A 20,014-nucleotide genomic window follows, 5' to 3' on the forward strand; every position below is an offset into this window, starting at 1 on the left:
TGTGTGAGGATACTGTCATCTTGTGGCCGAAAGAGAGACAAAGAGGAGTGGGGTGTGTGCTCTGCAGAAGTCAATGTGGAGATGGGGGAGGGGAGAAAACCCAGTGCAACACTAACAAAGTAACATTAAGAAAATTAACAATGATTAAATTAGTAAATTATTATGAGTTTAAACTGGGAGGGATCCCTCAATTTTAACACACTTTATAGTTTCAAAAGCAGGAGAGTCTTTTGAAAATAATAGAAAGAAGCATGGGAATTAATCATTCCACGTGTTTAGATGCTACTTTTAAGGTTCACATTCCTCATAATAACCTTGTGCAGACATTAATGCCCTCGTTTTACCAATGAGGAAACTGAGTTTCAGAAAGTGATTTGCCCAGCTAATAAATGTTAGACCCAGGATTTGAACTCAGATCTCTTTATTTCAAATCTGTTACTCTTTTTTTATTTTATCACCCTTCCTTATAATGTATACTGGGAATTATTTATCTAATTATTATTTTATAGAAAGTGGGTAAACAGGCTACTCTATTGTGACACTAGGTGAGGGCATACCCTCCAATGGGGAAGAGGCAAGGCCAGAAGTATAGAAGGGAAGGGAGAGCTGCCTAGTTATTGGGGAAGGGAAAGCATTTCAGAATGGTTTTTGAGACGGTTTTATATATCCATCAGGCATCAACCTCCATTTCACTTTTCCTGAAAAGGAATGGATTTAGAAGTTCTGCAAAGAAGAATATGGTGATTTTTTTTTTAATAGAGCGAAAGGTAAAGAAGAGGTCAATAACCACAGAATTGTAGATTTGGTAGAAATGAAGTCTTACTTATGAGTTCTTATCACGACAAGTCAAATGATCAAAACCAACTAGTTCAATCACCTTGCTTAATTAACAAGGAAAAGCCCAGGGAGGTGACCTCAGAATGGTCAAAATCACACAGGTAGTTCAAGTCTAGTTGAATATCCCAGGGCAAGAGCTAGTGGCAGAATTACTATGAAGCAAAGAAACCAGTTCTGACTTTTAGTCAAGTGCTAATTCTACAACTTCAAGCATTGTCAGGGAAAGAAAGATTTCATTAGCCGTTCATGAATGATCAGAAAGGGAGTATACGTGGTGTCGAAGGCTGGATTAGAAGTCAGAAGACCTGGGTTCAAATCCTGCATCTGCCAGTTAACTAGCTATGTGATCTTAAGCAAGTCACTTCAGTGCTTCGAAAGGTCCATGATTGCATTCCACCCTCACAGGCTGGAATCTCAGTAGATGGCCTTCGTTTGTGGGTGACCCTCATAATGGCTGAAAAATGCATTGATCACTGTACTACTATCAACTTGGTGATGAACCTGTCCAAGTTCAAACTACAGTACGTCACTGTGCCTCTTCAGTTTAGTAAGACCTGCTGGGCAGTCAAAAAGCATTTATTAAGCACCTTCTATGTGTAAGGTGTTTTGCTAAGCCCTGAGGATAGAAAGAAAAGCAAAAGACAGTCCCTGCACTCAAAAAGTTCATGTCAAATGGCATTTCTGCTCTGTTGTTAAACTCATCAAAAACCCTTGCTCAACTCTCCACCTTCTGATGAGGTATGGAATAAGGCTTTTGGTCCTTCGGAACAAGATGCAGAAGCATAGGTTGGCTGACCTGGAGGAATGCGAACCCTCCAGGACCTGGAGTGAGAAAGACCCAAGCTGAAATCTTACTTCAGCTACTTATTAGCTGTGTGACCGTCGACACATCCTTTAACCTCTGTTTACCCTAGTTTCCTCGCCTGTAAAACAAGCTTGATAGTAGCATCCGACCTCCCAGAGTTTTGTGAATATAAAATGAGAAATCTGTAATTTTCTTTTACAAACCCTGAAGAACTATATAAATGCTAGCCATTGTTATTATAATTATTAATCTAGGGCATTTCTATTAGGTGGTGAATTCTCTGTGAGGGAAGAGTTTAAACAGGGACTGGATCACTCGTTAGGGATATGTGCCAATTGGCACTGAGGGTGGTAGTGAATTCCTGCATGACAGTAGGGGGTTCCTTCCAAAACTAAGATTCGAGGACTCATTATCTTTCCCCCAACAAACCTCCCCCTCTTCCCAACTTCTTTATTGCCATCAAGGGCACCACGATTCTCCCAGTCTCCCAGGCTGACAACGTAGGTGTCATCCTTGACTCCTCACTTTCTCTCTCCACTTGTATCCAGGCTGTTTGCCAAGCCCAATTGGTTTTACCTTTGTAACATTTGTCATATGTGCCATTTTCTCTCTCATCTGACACTACTACCACCCTGGTATAGACCCTTATCACCTCAAGCCTGGATTATTGTAATAACCAGCTGGTTGGTTTCTTTGGAGGTCACAAAGAGTCAGACACAACTGAAAAACAACTAAACAACAACTAAACAACAATAACAAATCTCTGTCTCAATTCTCTTTTGCTCAGTCCATCCTCCACATAGCTGGCAGACTGATGTTCTTGATGCTCAGATCTGACCATAATACCACCACCACCATCACCACCACTCCATTCAATAAATTCTAGTGGCTTTCTACTACCTCCAGGACTAAATATAAAATCCTCTGTTTGGCTTTTAAAGCCCTTTGTAACCTGACTTTCTGCTACCTTGACAGTCTTCTCTTACCTTACTCCCCTCCAAATCCTCTTGAATCCAATAACATTGGCCTTCTTGCTATAGTTCACACAAGACACTCCATCTCCCAACTCCAGACATTCTCCCTGGCTGTCATTCATTCTTGGAACTCTGTCCCTTCTATTTTTTATTTTATTTTTACTTTTTTGCTAGACAATGGGGTTCAGTGACTTGCCCAGGGTCACACAGCTAGTAAGTGTTTATGTGTCTGAGAGCGGATTTGAACTCAGGTCCTCCTGAATCCAGGGCCGGTGCTCTATCCGCTGTGCCACCTAGCTGCCCTTCTCATCTCCTCCTCCTGGCTTCCCTGGCTTCCTTCAAGTCATTGCTAAAATCCTACCTTTTACAAGAAGCCTTTCAAGATTCCCCTTAATTCCAGTGCCTTCCCTCTGCTGATTATTTCCAATTTATCCTATGTAGAGTTTTTTTGTACGTAGTTGTTTGCGTATTATCTAACTCAGACTGTGAGCTTATTGAGAACAGGGACTGTATTTTGGTTTTCCTCGCATCCCTCACACTTGGCACAGTGCCTAGCACCTCACAGGTAATAAATAAATGCTTATTGTCTGGATGCTTAGGACTTTATAGTCTAGAGACAGGAATAGAGATTCTATAAACCGAAAAAAATTTCCAAGCTTGTGTCGAAGGCCAAAGAAACAGTATTAGAACTGTTGAGGAGTCAACGCGGTACAGTAGAAAAGATTAGATTTGGAGTCAGGGAACTTGATTCTCCCCCTTCTCCTTTCTTGTCTTTCTTTCATATATTGTCTTCCTCCATTAGACTATAAGCTCCCAGAGGGCAGGGGCTGTATTTCTTTTTCTTATTAATATTTCCAGAACTTAGCGTTGGAGCACAGTGCCTGGCACACAGTTGGCATTTAATAAGTGTTTATTGACCACATCCAGAGAAAGAACTATGGAGTTTGAATGTAGATCAAGGCATACTATTTTCTCTTTTTTGTCTTGTTTTGTTTTGTTTCCTCTTTTTTGTGGTTCCTCTTATTGGTTCTAATTCTTCCTTACAACGTGACTAATGTGAAAATATTTTAATAGGAATGTATATGTAGAACCTATATCAGATTGCACACTGTCTTGGGGAGGGAAGGAGAGCGGGAGGGGGAGAAAAATTTAAAACTCAAAAGCATATAGAAGTGATTGCTGAAAACTAAAAATAAATTAATAAAAAAGATAATAAAAATATAATATAAATATTTTTTAAAAAACCAAAAAAAAATAAATGTTTATTGACTGACTCCAGCTATAGTAATAGAAACTGTGTTGGGGGACCTAGGCAAGCCCTTAACATTTGAACTCATGACATAGGTTCGAATAACAGCTCTATTCTTTCCTACCTTTGTGAACTTTGGGCAAGCCATTTCAAATCTCAGAGCTTCAGTTTCCTCATCTGAAAGGCTTGTACTAGTTGGCCTCAAAGCCCTTTTCAGCTCTAAACATAAAGTTACATGATCCTTTGGAAGCTTGCACAAGGAGGACATATCTAGGAAACACTGCCCTTGCCTTCCCTCTGAAATTATTTCCCATTTAAACGGTAAATCTCTTGAATGTACGTGACTCTTTTCATGTTGTTGTTGTTGCTATTAGACCATGAGTTTCTTGAGAGCAGGAACTGTCTTTTTGCCTTCCTTGGTATGCCTGATGCTTAGCACAGTGCCTGGCACATAGAAAGGGTTTAATAAATTCTCATTTATTTTGACACAGACTGACTCAGTGTCTCTGAAAACTACATATTCTAAAGAGAATGGTAAAGAGGTGAATGAATGATATTCAGAAATACAGATTTATATTTAGAAATATGATCCTTTTCTCAATTAGAAGACACCAAAATATAGATCATTTCACAGAAAAAAAATTGGATAAAGGTCAATTGTGTCTTAGTGCTGTAGAATTTCTCTCACCTTGGGTATCACCCCAGCCAGTGACATGGCAGAGTGTTCTGTCAGGAACCATAAAATCTTCTGAAGGTAAGCATGCTGGGATTACTTTATCATTGATATAAGCAGGTCTGGAAGTAAAAAACAAAAAAAAAGCAAAAAAACCAAGATTCTTTCAGTTGTCATATTCCAATGCTATTATTTCCAGTTTTTCTATTGATAAATAAGGTGTATGTTGTCTCTCTAAATGCAATGGTAAGCCCTAAATCAACATAGGCCTCTCTCTCCATCCCGAAGTTGCTTATTGAAATAATTTTTATTCCTAAACAATGGTACCCAGGACCTTTTTTTTGTTAAACTGGCTAACTTTTAAAAACTTATATAGATGAGTCCTCCTTTTAAAGAAAGTGCTCAGTGAATCTTATTCTCACAGGGTTTGGCTTAAGGAGGGAATAACATACACACCCAATTGGGTATGGAAATCTATCTTATCCTACAGAAAAATAGGGGGGTAAAGGGACAAGAGAGCAGGGGGGATGATAGAGGGGAGGGCAGATTGGGGGAAGAGATAATCAGAAGCAAACACTTCTGAGGAGGGACAGGATCAAAAGAGAGAATAGAATAAATGGGGGACGGAATAGGATTAAGGGAAATTTAGTTAGTTTTTCACAAACATGACTACTATGGAAGTATTTTGCGTAACTACACATGTATAACCTGTATCGAGTTGCTTACCTTTTCAGTGAGGGTGGGTGGGGAGGAAGGAAGGGAGAAAATTTGGAACCCAAAGTTTTTAAAACACATGTTAAAAAAATTTTCACATGCAACTGGCAAATAAGAAATACAGGAAATGGGATAAAGAAATCTATTCTGCCCTATAGGAAAATAGAAGGAGAAGGGGATAAGAGAAGCGGTGGAGAGGTAGAAAGAAGGGCAGATTAGGGGAAGGGGCATCCAGAATGCATGCCATCTTGGGGTGGGGGAGGGATGAGATGGGGAGAAAATTTGGAACTCAAAATCTTGTAGAAGTGAATGTTGAAAACTAAAAATAATTAAATTTTTAAAAAATAAATTAAAAAAAATAAAGTGCTCACGCCAGCCATCTTTACATTTCTCACTTGGCCATAGTCCTTTGGACTTTTCCATCTTCCCTCTTTCCTCCTCCCTCCTCCTTCCTCCCTTTCCAGCTTCTTTGTGTGTGTTACAGTCTGTTAGACTGTAAGGTCCTAGAGGGCAGGGTTTGTCTTTCTTTTTCTTGTTTATCTCTCCAGTTCTTTGTACTGGAGCTCAGTGCCTGATGTTTAATAAATGTTTATTGACTGATTCCAGCTATAGTAATAGAAACCTTGCTGTTGACTTAGGCAAAGTCTCTTAATCCTCCTTGTCCATAGTTTCCTCATCTGTTATATGGTCAAAATAATACTTCACAAGGTTGTTGTATGGATCTACCGAAATAACACACACATTTTTAAGTTTAATTTTGATCAACATGTTCTTAAGTCCAGGCAGTGAATAAAACAATAAATCAAATATTGAGTTGCACTGATTTCTGAGGCATAAATGCTCACACTGAAATTCAACAACTGGCTCTCTTGTACTGGTCCCAGTTGGCTGCCCTGGAGCACCTACCATGGTGGATCTCCCACTTACCTTGATGCTGCTGCTATTTTTGGTTGATAACATCTAGGATGAAACAGACCTATTATATTGCCATGGGTGAATCAATTAATACCTGCTCAGTTTCAGCAAAGCTATGTCTGCTCCAAGGGGTTCCTTGAACATCTGAGCAACTCCTATTACTTCAGCGTATGGTTCTGGAGGGACTTCCTTGTGTAGCCCCAAGACAACTTTATATGAGGCAGGCATGTTGAAGCTGGAATGGAAAAGACAATTAAAGGCAGGGTATGTTGTTTCTGAAGAACCACCCTGGGGGCAGAAATGATCTTCCCAAATAAACCTTTAGCATTCTCCTTCGGATTCTGTCTTTATTCAAAAGGCCAAGTTCACCCTATTGCCCTAGTAGGCAGGGCCTTCCTGTTGTACCACCAGGACCATGTCACCTTCCTCTACTCAAAGACTCTTCCATGGCTCCCCAGTACCCACTGAATAAAGCATAGAATCCTTATGCTAATAGGCAAGACCTCCTTCAAGCCCTCTACTTTCCAAATCCGCTGGGCTACTCTACATCCCATTTTGTCATTCTCTCTCCTCTCCTCTCCTTTTCTCTTCTCTCCCCTTGCCTTTTCCCCTCCCCTCTTCCCCTCCTCTCCTTCTCTGTCTCTCTCTCTCTGTCTCTCTCTCTCTCTCTCTCTCTCTCTGTCTCTCTCTCTCTCTCTGTCTCTCTCTCTCTGCCTCTATTCACTGAAATCCTTCCATGCCTTGAAGAGACCTTCCCCCTGGTACCATCACCAAATGGTGAAGTGTTTCTCTTCAAGTTCCAACTTGGATGCTGTCTCTTCCTTGAAGCCTTACCTAACCACTTCTCTGTCCTCCACTCTACTCCCACATCAAAGGTATATAGCCATATGATACAATGCAGGTTATTTGCAAGCAAGGACCATTTCATTTTTTTTTTATTTGTAGCACAGTGCTTAGCACATAGTAGTCATTTAAAATAAATGCTTGTTGCTTGATCTCAAATGTCTCATCATGCTTTTCTGGGATCTCTCTTTTGCACTTATTTCACTCCCTTTTATCATGTTTTTTTTATGTATTATCTCCACCCCATCCCTCCCCCCACCCCAATTAAATTATAAAATTGCTTGAGATCTAGAAAGTTTCTTATCTGCTTTTCTGCCTTGCATTTACTAGGAGCTTAATGAACATCTAATAAATGATTGGATAAATGCATTACAGATATCTGACTAACAGGAAAGGAAGTTGTGGGTTTGGCATCATTATTCCTGCCCTTCCTTGTCGGTCAAGAAATGTCAGGAGTCAGATGGGATACACAAACCCATGTCTCTGATGTTGCCGCTATCTGAAGGGAGAATGGAATAGCAAGGGGATGACAGGAATATGTGCTGATTATCTTGGGGAGATTGGGGACATACATGCCATTTGTTGTAGTTGTTCAGTCCTTCAGTCACGTCTGACTCTTCCTGACCCCATGGACCATAGCAGTCAGGCCTGTGAATGGCTAAATGTTTTGATCTTGCCACTCCTTTAGACTCACAAGCTTGCCTGAACTTTCTCTCTGCATTAAAGGTAATAGTTCTCAGGACTACCTAGCAGTTATTACTACTAGCAGCCAGCTTACCGTTCCAGGCAATGAGCAGCTGTCAGCACCCACTGGGGAGCTATGAGGGTACCTCCACAAAAGTGGTTGCCAAACCTAGAACAGAGAGGCAGGTTTTAGTTGAAGAACTGATTGTTCATTTCCTACTAACCTGTTGGAAGGCAGCTATGGCTGACCATATTAACAGATCATATTATCCTTCCTAGATAAAAAAGAACCTCAGAAATTCAAAGCTAGATGGGTCTAGAGCACAGGCTGTAGACACTGTGCCTGGTACATGGTAAGTGCTTAATAAATGCTTGTTGACCACTGGCTGACTCTTAAAAATTGGCACAAGGTAAGCGTTTAATAAATGCTTGTTGACCCACTGATTGGCTCTCAAAAATTATGGCGTCCAATCCCCTCATTTTAGATAGGATATGAGGAGCCTTGGATTCAGAATGACCTAAGGGCTCAGTTAGAGACTAGAACACAGGACTCCTCACTTCTCATTCAGTGTTCTTTCTATTCTAACACCCAATATCAATGGGCTATGTGCTTCATATCAGTTTTCTGGCATTGGAAATTTTCTGGGTGGGCTTTTTTTAGTATCTTTTAAAAAAAATAATATTTTATTTTTCTCCAAATTACATGTAAAAACAATTTTAACATTCTTTTTTTTTTAAATTTTGAGTTCCAAATTCTATCCTTGCCTCCCCTCCCTGAGACAGTAAGCGCACCAGTATACTCTTTTCCTTACATCATGAGATTTCTCCAAAGAGTTTCATGAATTCCTTATTGAGAGTTTATGTTAAATTTAGAGCTGGAAGAGACCTTAGAGGTCATTTAGTCCAACCTCCCCCCCATTTTGCAGATGAGGAACTGAGACCCAGAAAGGGTAAATGTCACATAGGTAGTAAGCATCAAGTATGATCTGAACCTGTGAGGTATCTGACTCTAAATCTAGCCCACTTTCCACACTGGCTTTTCATTGGTTAGCTAGGAGTTATCACATCTGGGTAGATTGCTAATGATCTTCTCTACCAGGAGTGTGCTGGAGCCAACTTCCACAGGCTCAGATGAGCCAACAGTTAAACGTTTTCAGTGTAAGTGCATGTTACACTTCAGAAATCAACAAATCCTACAAATCAGGTCTCAATTTATTGTTTTGTTGATTGTCTAGACTTAAAGCAATGAAGAAAATGTTAATAATGCGTTAATAGTGAGTTTTCAGGGAGTTTAACATCTCCCAGCACTTTCTTGATTTATGCTCTAGCCGGATCAGCTCCAGCCCCAACCCTGCCCCCAGGATTTGTCAGTTGGCAGGTAGTTATTATGTCCTTGGTCACTCACCATGGAACATAGAGTACCTAAGGGCCCCTAAAACAGAGATTGCTTGAATTCGTGGTGCTTTCTGCTCTAATGGAGATAACTAGCCACGGGCTTATGACAAAGATTTTATTTCTGAGACCTTTTGCTAAGATCCATCAAGATCATTTCATAGTGACCCCAAGGGACAGTCTTTTAGGGAATTCTGCCAGTTTCAACCTAGAAGTCTTATTTCTTGGAGACATTCCCTAGAACATCAACTATTTGGATGGCAGGACATGCTGTGAAAATGAAATATTTAATAGGTCCAAAGATCTGAAAGGCAGCATGGCATAGCAGACAGAGGGCTGGCCTCAGAGCCAGGAAAACTTGGATCCAAGTCTTAACCTCTGACACATACTGGCTATGTGACCCTAGATAAGCCCAGGCAACTCTCTAAGACTATAGATTGGAGAAGGTACCTACTTGGATTGGTAGAGAAAATTTCATTGTCTAGTGTATTTTTCTTTTCCAATGAAATACAGATTCAGTCTGTATCAGGGAAGCTAGTTGGGCAGTGGATAGAGTGCTGGGCCTGGAGTCAGGAAGACCAGAGTTCAAATCTAACCTCATATACTTTCTAGCTGTATGACCCCGGGCAAGTGTTTGCCTTACTTTCTTCAGCTATGCTGTTGTTCAGTTGTTTTTGAGTTGTGTCCTACTCTTTGTGAACCCATTTGAGGTTTTCTTGGCAAAGATACTAGAGTGATTTGCCGGTTTTTTCTCCAGCTCATTTTACAAATGAGGAAACGAAGGCAAACAGGGTTAAATGACTTGCTCAGGGTCACGCAGTTAGTAAGTCTCTAAGGCCAGATTTGAACTCACAAAGATGAGTCTTCCTGACTCCATGCCCAGAGTTCTATCCTAGTTGCCTCCTAGCTGCCCCTCCTCAACTATAAAATGGGGTTAATAACAGCACCTACCTCAAAGTGTTGTGAGGATTAAATGAGATAATAATTGTGATATAAATGCTTATTTCCCTCCCTCTTATCACTATCATAAGATGTTAAAATAGTATAGAGAAATTATCAACATTCCTCCAGCTTTATTTTTATTACTGATTGACTGGATATTTGTCTCAGGAGAGACTGGGACCTAAGGGAAGGATGTTGTACAAGGTGTCAAATAGATCACTGTTTTTGTTAACTTTATTTTTAGTGAAAAGGGAAGACTAAATCTGAGGGTGGGATGGGAGGGAGGCATATTCAGAAATAACTGTGCTGTGGAAACAAAACTGGATCATCAGTAACTGTTTTGAGGGTTTTATTTGTTTGTTTATTGCTAAGCCTGAATAGATTTTGGATCCTGAATTCCTTGAGAGAATACGGTATATTCAAGCTCTGTCCACTAGGAGGAGCTTCCATTCCAAAGGAGATTGGCTAATAGCACTCTTTCATCCCTTTGTATGGATTTTTTTTTGGGGGGGTAGGGCAGCAAGTAAGGAGAATGTTTTGGTTAGTTTGATCTTCCATTTTACCTTCCTATAGATAATTAAATTACTTTCTTCTGAAATGTCAGTATATACTTAAATATAAGTACTTGAATAAAAGTCTTGCTTGGAAGGAATGTATAGAATGGTTTACTGTTAAGTAAAGCATCTTACCTTGTTCTGAGACTGATCTGCCAGGGCCAAGAGTGGGGTTGAGCATAACACCCACCCACAATTCTTCCTGGGCATTTCAGTGGCTCTACTCTGGGTTTTCCACAGTCAAATGAAATTGGTGAGACTTGAGGAAGGAAAAAGATGGCTTTTGAAAGGGCTTAACTTGTCAGTTCTATCATTCAATTCAAGAATGATTAATTAGTAAGGGTCAAAACAGAAAATGTCAGCTAAGTACCACAAACTATGTAGGCACAAACATCTTTGGGAAAGACCCATTAGAAACCTTCCAAATTGGTAGTAGGCAACACAGCACCCTGGATTTCCAAAGGAATTGACTTCTAGCCAAAATGGCTGCCTGAACTGGTGGTGGATTGCCCAACTCCCAATTACTTATTTTTTATTAAACCCAATAATGATGGATAAATCCAATGAAAAACCTACAGTAAATGACTTTTTCTACCCCAGAACTGAAGAAAAAGTCAGCCAGAAGCCCAAAGGCAATAGGAAAGGGAATCTGCCAGCAAAGCCATTACCAAAGTGGAACAACTTCCCAGAAGGACTAAAATATCTTTAGCCTATGAGGCTCAACATCCAGATGCAGCCAAAAAAGAGGGCTCCCCCAAGAAAACCCTAGGGAGCAACTGACTAAGACATGATAGGGACAGCACTCAGACTGGAACAGCCTAGGATCAGGGGGTCTGAGGTCCTTAACATTTTTTCCTGAGACCCCAAAGAGGACCCTAAAGATCCAGTGCTGTGAAGCTCAGAAATAGAGGAGGCAGTACCTAACCCCAAGAGGTGGAGGTGATCTCATGACCCAGGAGACCCAAGATGAGTCCAGCAGGGCTGATTACATTAGCCAAGAGTGCAAGTGGCCTTTCTTGGCTCTGGCACAAAGGCCTAATTCAGGAAAAGGAGAAAAGTATAAATAAAAATAAAATTGAATAGAAGGAGCATAGGGGACTGGGTTGTAATTGGGGGAAATTGTGCAGTGCTTTAAATGACCCCAAAGTTCTACCAAATTAATCAAAAGCTCATCTCTTAAATATAAATATTTTTCCATGATGGTTGCTTGTCATGAAATACTTTGAATTCTAAAGAATAGAAGTCATAGGTCACTCAAAGGGCAGAGAGGTACATGGTCAACATGAATAGACTAACACAGAATATTGCAGACCATTCTGCAGTACCTAAATGACAATCTATTCCGATGAAGAATTGCATAGAAGTGATAGAAATAATATTATCGGGATATTATTATGATTGGCAAAAGAAGTGAGCTGTTGATGTTGTGAGAGCTCATATGCTCCATTGGCCTCCATCCAATGTTAAAATGCCTAGAGGAAGGCCTGCAGTAGGTTAGGTAAACCCTCCTGTGGAGAATAAAAGGCCACTCTGTGACCGACATTTGACAAGATTCAACTATCTTATGCAGAAACTTGAAAATGTGACTAAGAAGCTATTCTTATTTCTGTTGAAGGTTTTAAAAAATAAGAGAAGGGGCAGCTAGGTAGGCAGCTACCACCAGTTCAGGCAGCCATTTTGGCTAGAAGACAATTCCTTTGAAAATCCAGGGTGCTGTGTAGCCTACTACCAGTGGATAGAGCACCTGCCCTGAAGTCAGGAGGACCTGAGTTCAAATCCGGCCTCAGACACAATAACACTAACAAGCTGTGTGACTTTGGGCAAGTCACTTAATACCAATTGCCTCATACCCTCCCCCCCCAAAAAAAAGAAATAAGAGAAAAGGGAGGAAAGTGAATTACCACACTGAGGGATGTCACAGTAGTCAAAGAGCTTTTTAGGATTTATTGTGTAGCACCAAGGACCATTGGGGTCACCATCAGGATTACGGCAGTACTGGAAGGAAAAAAGAGAGACTTGTAATACTCTAATGTTGTGAGTGAGGGTATCGAGGAGTTAACACTTTGTCCACTTCTTAGGAATGCTCAGTTATTGGGCAGCAAGGAGGCCACAGACTTGTGAGAAGGGGAATCTGAGTAAAGTCCTAGTGACTTGGCATTGCCTTGGGTTCACTTCGGTAATATTGCTCCAGGTGAGGGCTGTTTTCCTGTGGACTCATAGGTCACAGGATTTAGAACTGGGAAGGGAGAACATGCAAGATCTTCTGGTACAGCCTTCTCATTTCCCAAATGAGGAAATGGAGTCCTAAGGAAGCAAAGTGACACTTCCAAAGGTTTATGCTACTAAATAACATCTTGGAAGCCCCCCTTCCCCCACCCACCCTCTTGTCATCCCCCAGAAAAGCTATCCTTTAAGGAAGGTGTGAGACTATGGCAAAAACACATCGGTAATAAGGCAAGGTACTTGGGGAACTCACCTCGAAACGCCCATTTTAACAGGTTAAAATAGACCTCAAAGACAAACATTATATGGTGCATGGTAAAGAACTCTAGAGCTAACATCAGAGGATGTAAGTTTGAGTCCTGGGCCTGCCATCAATGTGACCTTGGGTTTTTATCCCTCTAGGCCTCATGTTCCTCATCTCTATTTTATTTTATTTTTATTAAATTTTATTTTTTAATTAACAAAAATATACCTTCTCTCCCTCCCAACCTACCTGTCCCCATTGAAAAGGAAAGAAAAGAAAACCCATGTAATAATAGCTGTAGTTAAGTAAAACAAATTCCCATATTGGCCATGTTCAAAGAAATGTAGATCTCATTTTGTTCTTTGAATTCATCACCAGTCAGGAGGTGAGTATCATGTTTCATGAGTCCTCTAGAATTGTTTCCTCATGTGCAAAATGAGAGAGTTGGATTAAATACTTTTGAGAGTTCCTTCCAGTTGTACACTTATGATTTTAAAAATATGTAGAACTCTTCGAGGTAGGTGTCAGAAGAAACAACAAATCTTCCATTCCCCAGGGAATACAATCCCTGGTAATATTTTGTATGCCCATGTATTTGAACTGCCTCTAGCTGCCTTCTTCAGTTCCCAAATAACAGGACCAGCCTTAACCTAACAACCCCCGTGATTATAGAAGTTAAGCTGGGTTTTCTTTTTCTTTTGAGGAACGGAGATGGCAGAGAGAAAAGAAATTCTGTGGGAATAAAAGTTAAACAAATGAATTTGGTGCTGTTTACATTTTTTTCCAAGTTTGCCCTTGGATATGCCTCTGGAGTAAAAATACTATGTGAGTGAGGTTCCTGTGCAGCCCAGGCCTGGCACAAGGTGCCGGTGACAGTGGTTGATCTTTTGCCCCGGTAGTCTTTCCCACTCCCAAAGATACAGTCTGCATAAAAAAGGAAAAGAATGTATTGTAATATACTTTCCAGCAGTGATTGAAAAGCACACACCCCCCTCTTCCTCCCCCCCCCACCCTAGGGATTGGTTTGTGTCAGATGACAGGCTGAATATTCAGATCCTCTACAAATTCTGAACAAGCAATATTGATTCATATTTGTTATTCTGACCAGTTGTTGAAAGAGCTTATTGGCCTAGAAATTGGAGATAGAATAACAGTTTACAGAATTTCACAGAATAATCCCAGTGAGATGGTGTGACATGGTGGAAAGAACTCTGGGGCTTGATTTCAAGCTAGAAAGAGCAGCTAGGTGGCACAGTTGGATAGAGCACTGGCCCTGGAGTCAGGAGGACCTGAGTTCAAATCCAACCTCAGACACAGAACACTCACTAGCGGTGTGACTCTGGGCAAGTCATTTAACCCCAATTGCCTCACCAAAAAAAAAAAAAAATTTCAAGCCAGAGGACTATGGTGTGATCTACTTTTGCTGAGTTGTTTCAGTTATGCCTGACTCTTTGTGATCCCCACATTGGGTTTTCTTGGCAGATATTGGAGTAATTCGCCATGCAGATGAGGAATTGAGGCAAACAGAGTTAAGTGACTTGCCCAGGGTCACGTAGCTAGTAAGTGACATACACTTGTTTGATCGGAAGAGAATTCTTGAATAAATTTTTAAATCATTGGAGAGAACTACTTCAAGAGAAAGCTACATGTTGGGAAAATCATTTTGGCAGCTGAGTGGAGGATAGATTGAAGTCGAGAGACTTGAGGCAGGGATACTAAATAGTTGACTATTGCAGTAGTCCAGGCAAGAGGTGATAAGAACCTGAATTATCGTGGTCATACCGTGTCAGTGCCAATATCCTGAGGAAGTCAATTAAAACTACCCTTCCCTCCTTCCTTTAGGACTATATTTATCCTAATCTGAAGCGTTTGGGTTTATATGAAAGAGAAATCTTTTTAGTCCTTGACTATCAATTCCAAATCAATGTCATGCTCCCCTTTTTCTAGATCAGCCCAGGAAAAGACCCCACCTTGAAGTAACATTGGCAGTGATTGGATGAGGGCAAGGAGTCCTGGAAAGAAATCTTTTTAATTACTTCCACTAATGAAAGCATCTCTTGAGTTCCCCCTTTGGCCAGCTGGAAAGCAGAATCCTTGATGGGGATGGTCAAAGAGGGATTAAATGACTTTAGGAAAATGATTCTCCAAGGTCCTGCTGAAAGTTTTGACTGTTCTGTTTGAGGAAGCAAACTATTAACCTAACTTTTCTTGACTCCTATAACTATGTTTTATCTAGTTGTGGAATATTATTCTACTGTTTTGAGAATATCATAAATTGTAGCCAGAATATGGTGGGGGAGTGATAAATTTTCAGTCATGGGGGTGTCTCTTTCTGTCCATCTTTGGTTCTCTAAGTGGAAATGATTAGATTAGAATCATCTAATTTGATTAGAATAATCAAAATGAATAAAAATTTTTTCTAACAGGCTAGTGCCTGAAATGAGGAGTATAGGCAATTAGAATCTAGGTCTAGGCTCCCCTTCCTCTGCTCTTTTTTTGTCAAGGTAGTGATGAAGTGCAGAAAACATTGGGTGCCGAGTTAGAAGACATGGTATGGTCTACCTACTCTGTCACATAGCTATATGACTCTGGGGGAGTCACTCACTTCCTTTCTCTGAGACTTGGTTTTCCCCTATGCTGAAGAAGGATAGTAATAATTTCATTATCCAAGTGAGGGTTATGAACTTGGACAGACTTTGAGAGATAGTGGAGGATAGAAGGGCCTTGCGTGCTGTGGTCTATGGGGTCATCAAGAGTCAGACATGACTGAACAACAACAAGGGAGGCTTGTTGTGATCTTTAAGAGGCAATATGTGGGAGTATGTGTGTGGAAGGTGACACCATGATTGCTCTGGTAGGTCAGCAGAAGTTCTGCAACTTTTCGCCTTGGAGAATTGCCACTTTGGAGCTCTTCAAGCAAAGGCTGGATGACCGCTTGGGTGGTGGTGGAGATTCCTTCCTGGATGGGTTGGACTCCGTGGCCTTCGATGGAGGTCCTTTCCAACTCTTAAATTCTATGATTCTGTGAGTAGCTGCAACAAACCCTTTCTCCAGCACTAATTCAGATCTAATAAATTTTGAATGGAATTGAATTCTATCTTTCTCTGGGGTCAGTTACAAGAACTTATCAAATCCTGAAATTTTCACAAATGCCTCTTAGTGTGTGGTTCAATGTTTTGTTTATTGTGCTCATTTCAAGGACAAGTGATTTCATGTTTACATTGCTAATAAGGGCTCTTTCAAGGTGCGTTGATATTTGAATCCAGCAATATTCAATCAACCAACTGTTTTGGTGGGTTTTTTTGTGTGGGGTTTTTTTTGTTTGGGTTTTTTTTTTTAGGCAATTGGGGTTAAGTGACTTGTCTAGGATCACACAGCTACTAAGTATCAGATCTGAGGCCAGATTTGAACTCAGGTCCTTCTGACTTCAGGGCTGGTGCTCTATCCACTGTGCCACCTAGCTGGCCTTGTTTTGGTGGTTTTGAATGGTTCTTAAGATTCTAATTACTTTCCTCAATTTCTACTACCCCCTTCCCAATCATCACAGGGCACCAATTTGAGTAGGACTCAAAAAGGGTGGCTTCTGTGTATGATTCCAGAGAATACAATAACAACAATAACAATCCCCACTTATATTGCTTCAGAGTTTACAAAACAGGGCAAGTCAGAAGTTGAGTGATGGTTGAGTCATTAGACTACCAAATGGTAGAGACAGAAATTAAACATAGTTTGTGGTTCCAATTCCAGTACTCTTTTCAATGGACCCTACTACCTCTCACAAAACCATAGGATCATGCTATTTTTGAGTTGGAAAGTACTTTGGAGATCATAGATTTAGACCTGGAAGGAACTTGAGAGAGCCTCTGAAAGGGGCAGCTTGGTGGCACAGTGGACAGAGCCCTGGGCCTGGAGTAGGGAATCCTGAGTTGAAATCCAGCCTCATACACTTACTAGGCATGTGACCTTGGGCAAGTCACTTAACCCTGTTTGCCTCAGTTCCCTCATCTGTAAAATTGGGATAGTAACAGCACCCACCTTCCAGAGTTGTTGTGAGGATCAAATGAGATGATAATTATAAAGTATTTAGCACAGTGCCAAGTAAGTGCTATATAAATGTTAGCTATTATTATTATTATTACTAAATCCAGTCCAGCCCTTTTACTTTACAGGTGCCAAAATTAAAAGTAATAGCTGCAATTCAAAATTCAGGTCCCCTTTCTCCAAAGTCAGTACTTTATCCACTGTAGCACTTAAACATATGTGTGTGTATATAAATTTATGTATTCATAAATACATGTGTATACAAAATTGGTTTTTGGTTCCTGTTCTGAGATTAAATAGGTATCATTTCTAATTTCCTTCTGATAGTATCTGTTCTTTGCCCCTGGCAGATAGTGTATAACCTATCACCCTTGTTGCTGTATGGCCATTTGATTTGGGGTTGGAGAAGAGAATGGATATATAATGAAAGCAGAACCTAGAAAAATATGTTCTAGCTTACCACCATTAAAACTCTTAACCTTTTTCCCCTCCCATATTAAGTGCCAAAGTCCTACCCCGTTTTCCATCTCTGATACATATTAATAGTCAAAATTTGTAAATCTCCCCATTCTTGGCTTCTCTACCCATAAAGACTTCTCTGTCTTTCCTCTTCCCTGTGTCAAAGCCTACAGGCCTCTAAAAGATGCTTAGTTACCTGAGTCTGAGGGGGAAGTTGTATCTACACGAGGATCGCTTGTAGTTTGGCCATTTGGGAGATTCCATCCTGTTGCCGAACATTTCTCCAGGTTACAGAATTCCCACCTGACCCTGGGATCCATGGTATAACACCAAGGACTTTTATCCCCATCTGGATTTCTGCAGTAGTTCCGTTTCAAATCACTGTAAGAACAAAGACAGTTTTTGTTATTAATGATGAGAGAATATTTAAAGTCACATAGGAATACATATCAGTTAGAATTTTCCTAGAAGGGTGTTTATTTATAAATTATGAATTCTTTATATCAAAGATACAAAGACAGCACTATGACCCAGCAGAAAGTACATGAGGGCGAGACTATTTCTTTTTTGTCTTCCTATCTCTTATGTCTTAAGTATCTTTGTATACTTGTATAAAGGCGTGGTAGTAGTAGGTGTTTAATAAATGAATTTAAATTTGACTTGGTCATAGAGGCTTATGATAACATTTCTGATTTTCCAAAATTCCAAAGCCAGCCTTCTCCCAAGGGGCCCAGCCATATCTATGCGAGAGGCACATTTTTAAGTTGTATATTCATAAGACAGAGGGTGTTTACAGACATCTTTACAAAAACCATAGATCTATGGACCCTCATAGCATTCTTTACTGAGGTCGTTTTAATAAAACATGATGTGACTCATATGATCTATGACTCATGGCCTGTAATTCAAGTCATATTAGCTTCATTTAGGGCGTTGAAGTGACCCTGGGTTCCTGAGGGCTTTGCCAGAAGACTGCAAGTTCTGTCACATCCTACCAACCTAGAAAAGTTTCATGTCCAGACTTGGTGACAGACTCTTTGTCTGGCATCCTAAATAAGTTCAGAGGCTCATTACCAGGTAGGCTACAAAGAGATGGACCAGCTAGGTGATACATCAGGTAACCTGTTAGACTTGGAGTCAAAAAGCCCTAATTCAAATCTTGCCTGATACTTAGCTGTGTGACCCTGGGCAAGTCATCTAAACTTTCTCAGCCTCAGTTTCCTGATATGTAAAACAGGGATAATAATTAACACCTGCCTCCCAGGGTTGTAGCAAGGATTAAATGAGTGATATATGTAAAGTGCTTTGCAAATCTTAAAGCTTTGTAAATGCTATAATTATTACTGTTATTGTTGTGGTTATTATTGTTGTTTTGCTCCGATCAACCCCCAGTAACCGATCCACCAAGGTATAAAGGCATTGTAACCTGTATGAGGGGAGGGAGTCACCAGGGTGACGAATCGTGCATCTCTGAAACATGACTTGACTTGTAAGCTCTGACTCATAGTCTGCCACTTATTAAGAAAAATTGTGCTGTGGAGTAATCACCTACAGTTGCAGCAGATACAACATGTCAACAAAAGCTAGCCTTTGGTAACAACCTACGCTTTTATACTCTTCTACTGTGGGTGGCTTCTGGAGTGAGTGAGTGAGTATGTTTGTGTGTGTGTGTGTGTATGTGTGTGTGTGTGTGTGTGTGTGTGTGTGTGTGTGGTGGGTGGGGAGGGAGAAGGGATCTGATAGCCATGATGAATTGCTACAACAGAATAGCCTTTGACCTGCAGGTGTTAGCCTCCTTACACACTTAGGGAGTAAGCTATTGGATCCTGCTACAGCAGGAGCCCTTTCAAAGGCCTCCTCTCTGAGGCAGACCTCACATCATTTTCAAGGTCCTCGTGTCCCTGGTGCATCAATTCTATTTCTCCTCTCTATTGGCCTAGCTTTGACCCACTGCCTCATCTTGCACTCCTGCTTCTGTTTTTTTCCTTTGCACCTGCCTGCCTGCCTGCCTGCCTGTCTTGGCTCTCCCAGTTCTGATTCATTGTCCCATCTCCACAAATTGGTACTCACTGCCCAGGGCCCAGAACATGACAATGTGTATAATACAAATTCACAATCTTAGTATGGCAGGACAAGTAGTCATCCATTCTGTATTTGAAGGTTTACAGTGAAACAGAATCCACTACCTCCTAAGGCATCTCATTATACTCCCCACCCACTTCTCACACACACACACACACACACACACACACTTGGGGATATACTTATATCAAGCTGAAACCTTCCCCTTAGCAACCTTTACCCATAACATCTAATTCTACCTTTTCGTGCCAATTAAAACTGGTTTGTATAAGGGCCCTTCATATACTTGGATTCAGTTATCCTAGTGTCCCCAAAGCTTTGTCTTCTCTAAGCTAAACATTCCTAGTTCCTTCTTCCAGTTCCTATATGACACACTAGATGAT

At 40.7% G+C, this 20,014-nt stretch overlaps 2 protein-coding genes across 2 annotated transcripts in view; one reads left to right on the forward strand and one right to left on the reverse strand.

Moving 5' to 3' along the window:
* The window catches only part of LOC114031434 (solute carrier family 22 member 3-like), a 192,438-nt gene that overhangs the window by 128,807 nt on the left and 43,617 nt on the right, over positions 1-20,014 (forward strand). The gene's annotated exons all lie outside the window — the stretch shown is intronic.
* LOC114031433 (plasminogen-like) overlaps positions 1-20,014 on the reverse strand; it is a 71,007-nt gene that overhangs the window by 3,864 nt on the left and 47,129 nt on the right. The window contains exons 11-17 of the mRNA XM_027846505.1: positions 17,746-17,930; positions 13,825-13,973; positions 12,484-12,577; positions 10,718-10,841; positions 7,789-7,863; positions 6,262-6,402; positions 4,554-4,660 (exon numbers count right to left, since the gene is read on the reverse strand). Of these exons, the coding sequence (XP_027702306.1) occupies positions 4,554-4,660; positions 6,262-6,402; positions 7,789-7,863; positions 10,718-10,841; positions 12,484-12,577; positions 13,825-13,973; positions 17,746-17,930 (875 nt within the window). The remainder of the gene's footprint in view (positions 1-4,553; positions 4,661-6,261; positions 6,403-7,788; positions 7,864-10,717; positions 10,842-12,483; positions 12,578-13,824; positions 13,974-17,745; positions 17,931-20,014) is intronic.

Source organism: Vombatus ursinus, unplaced genomic scaffold (genome assembly GCF_900497805.2).
Source record: "Vombatus ursinus unplaced genomic scaffold, bare-nosed wombat genome assembly UNPS02015175.1, whole genome shotgun sequence".
In the NCBI taxonomy this organism is placed as follows: Eukaryota; Metazoa; Chordata; class Mammalia; order Diprotodontia; family Vombatidae; genus Vombatus; species Vombatus ursinus.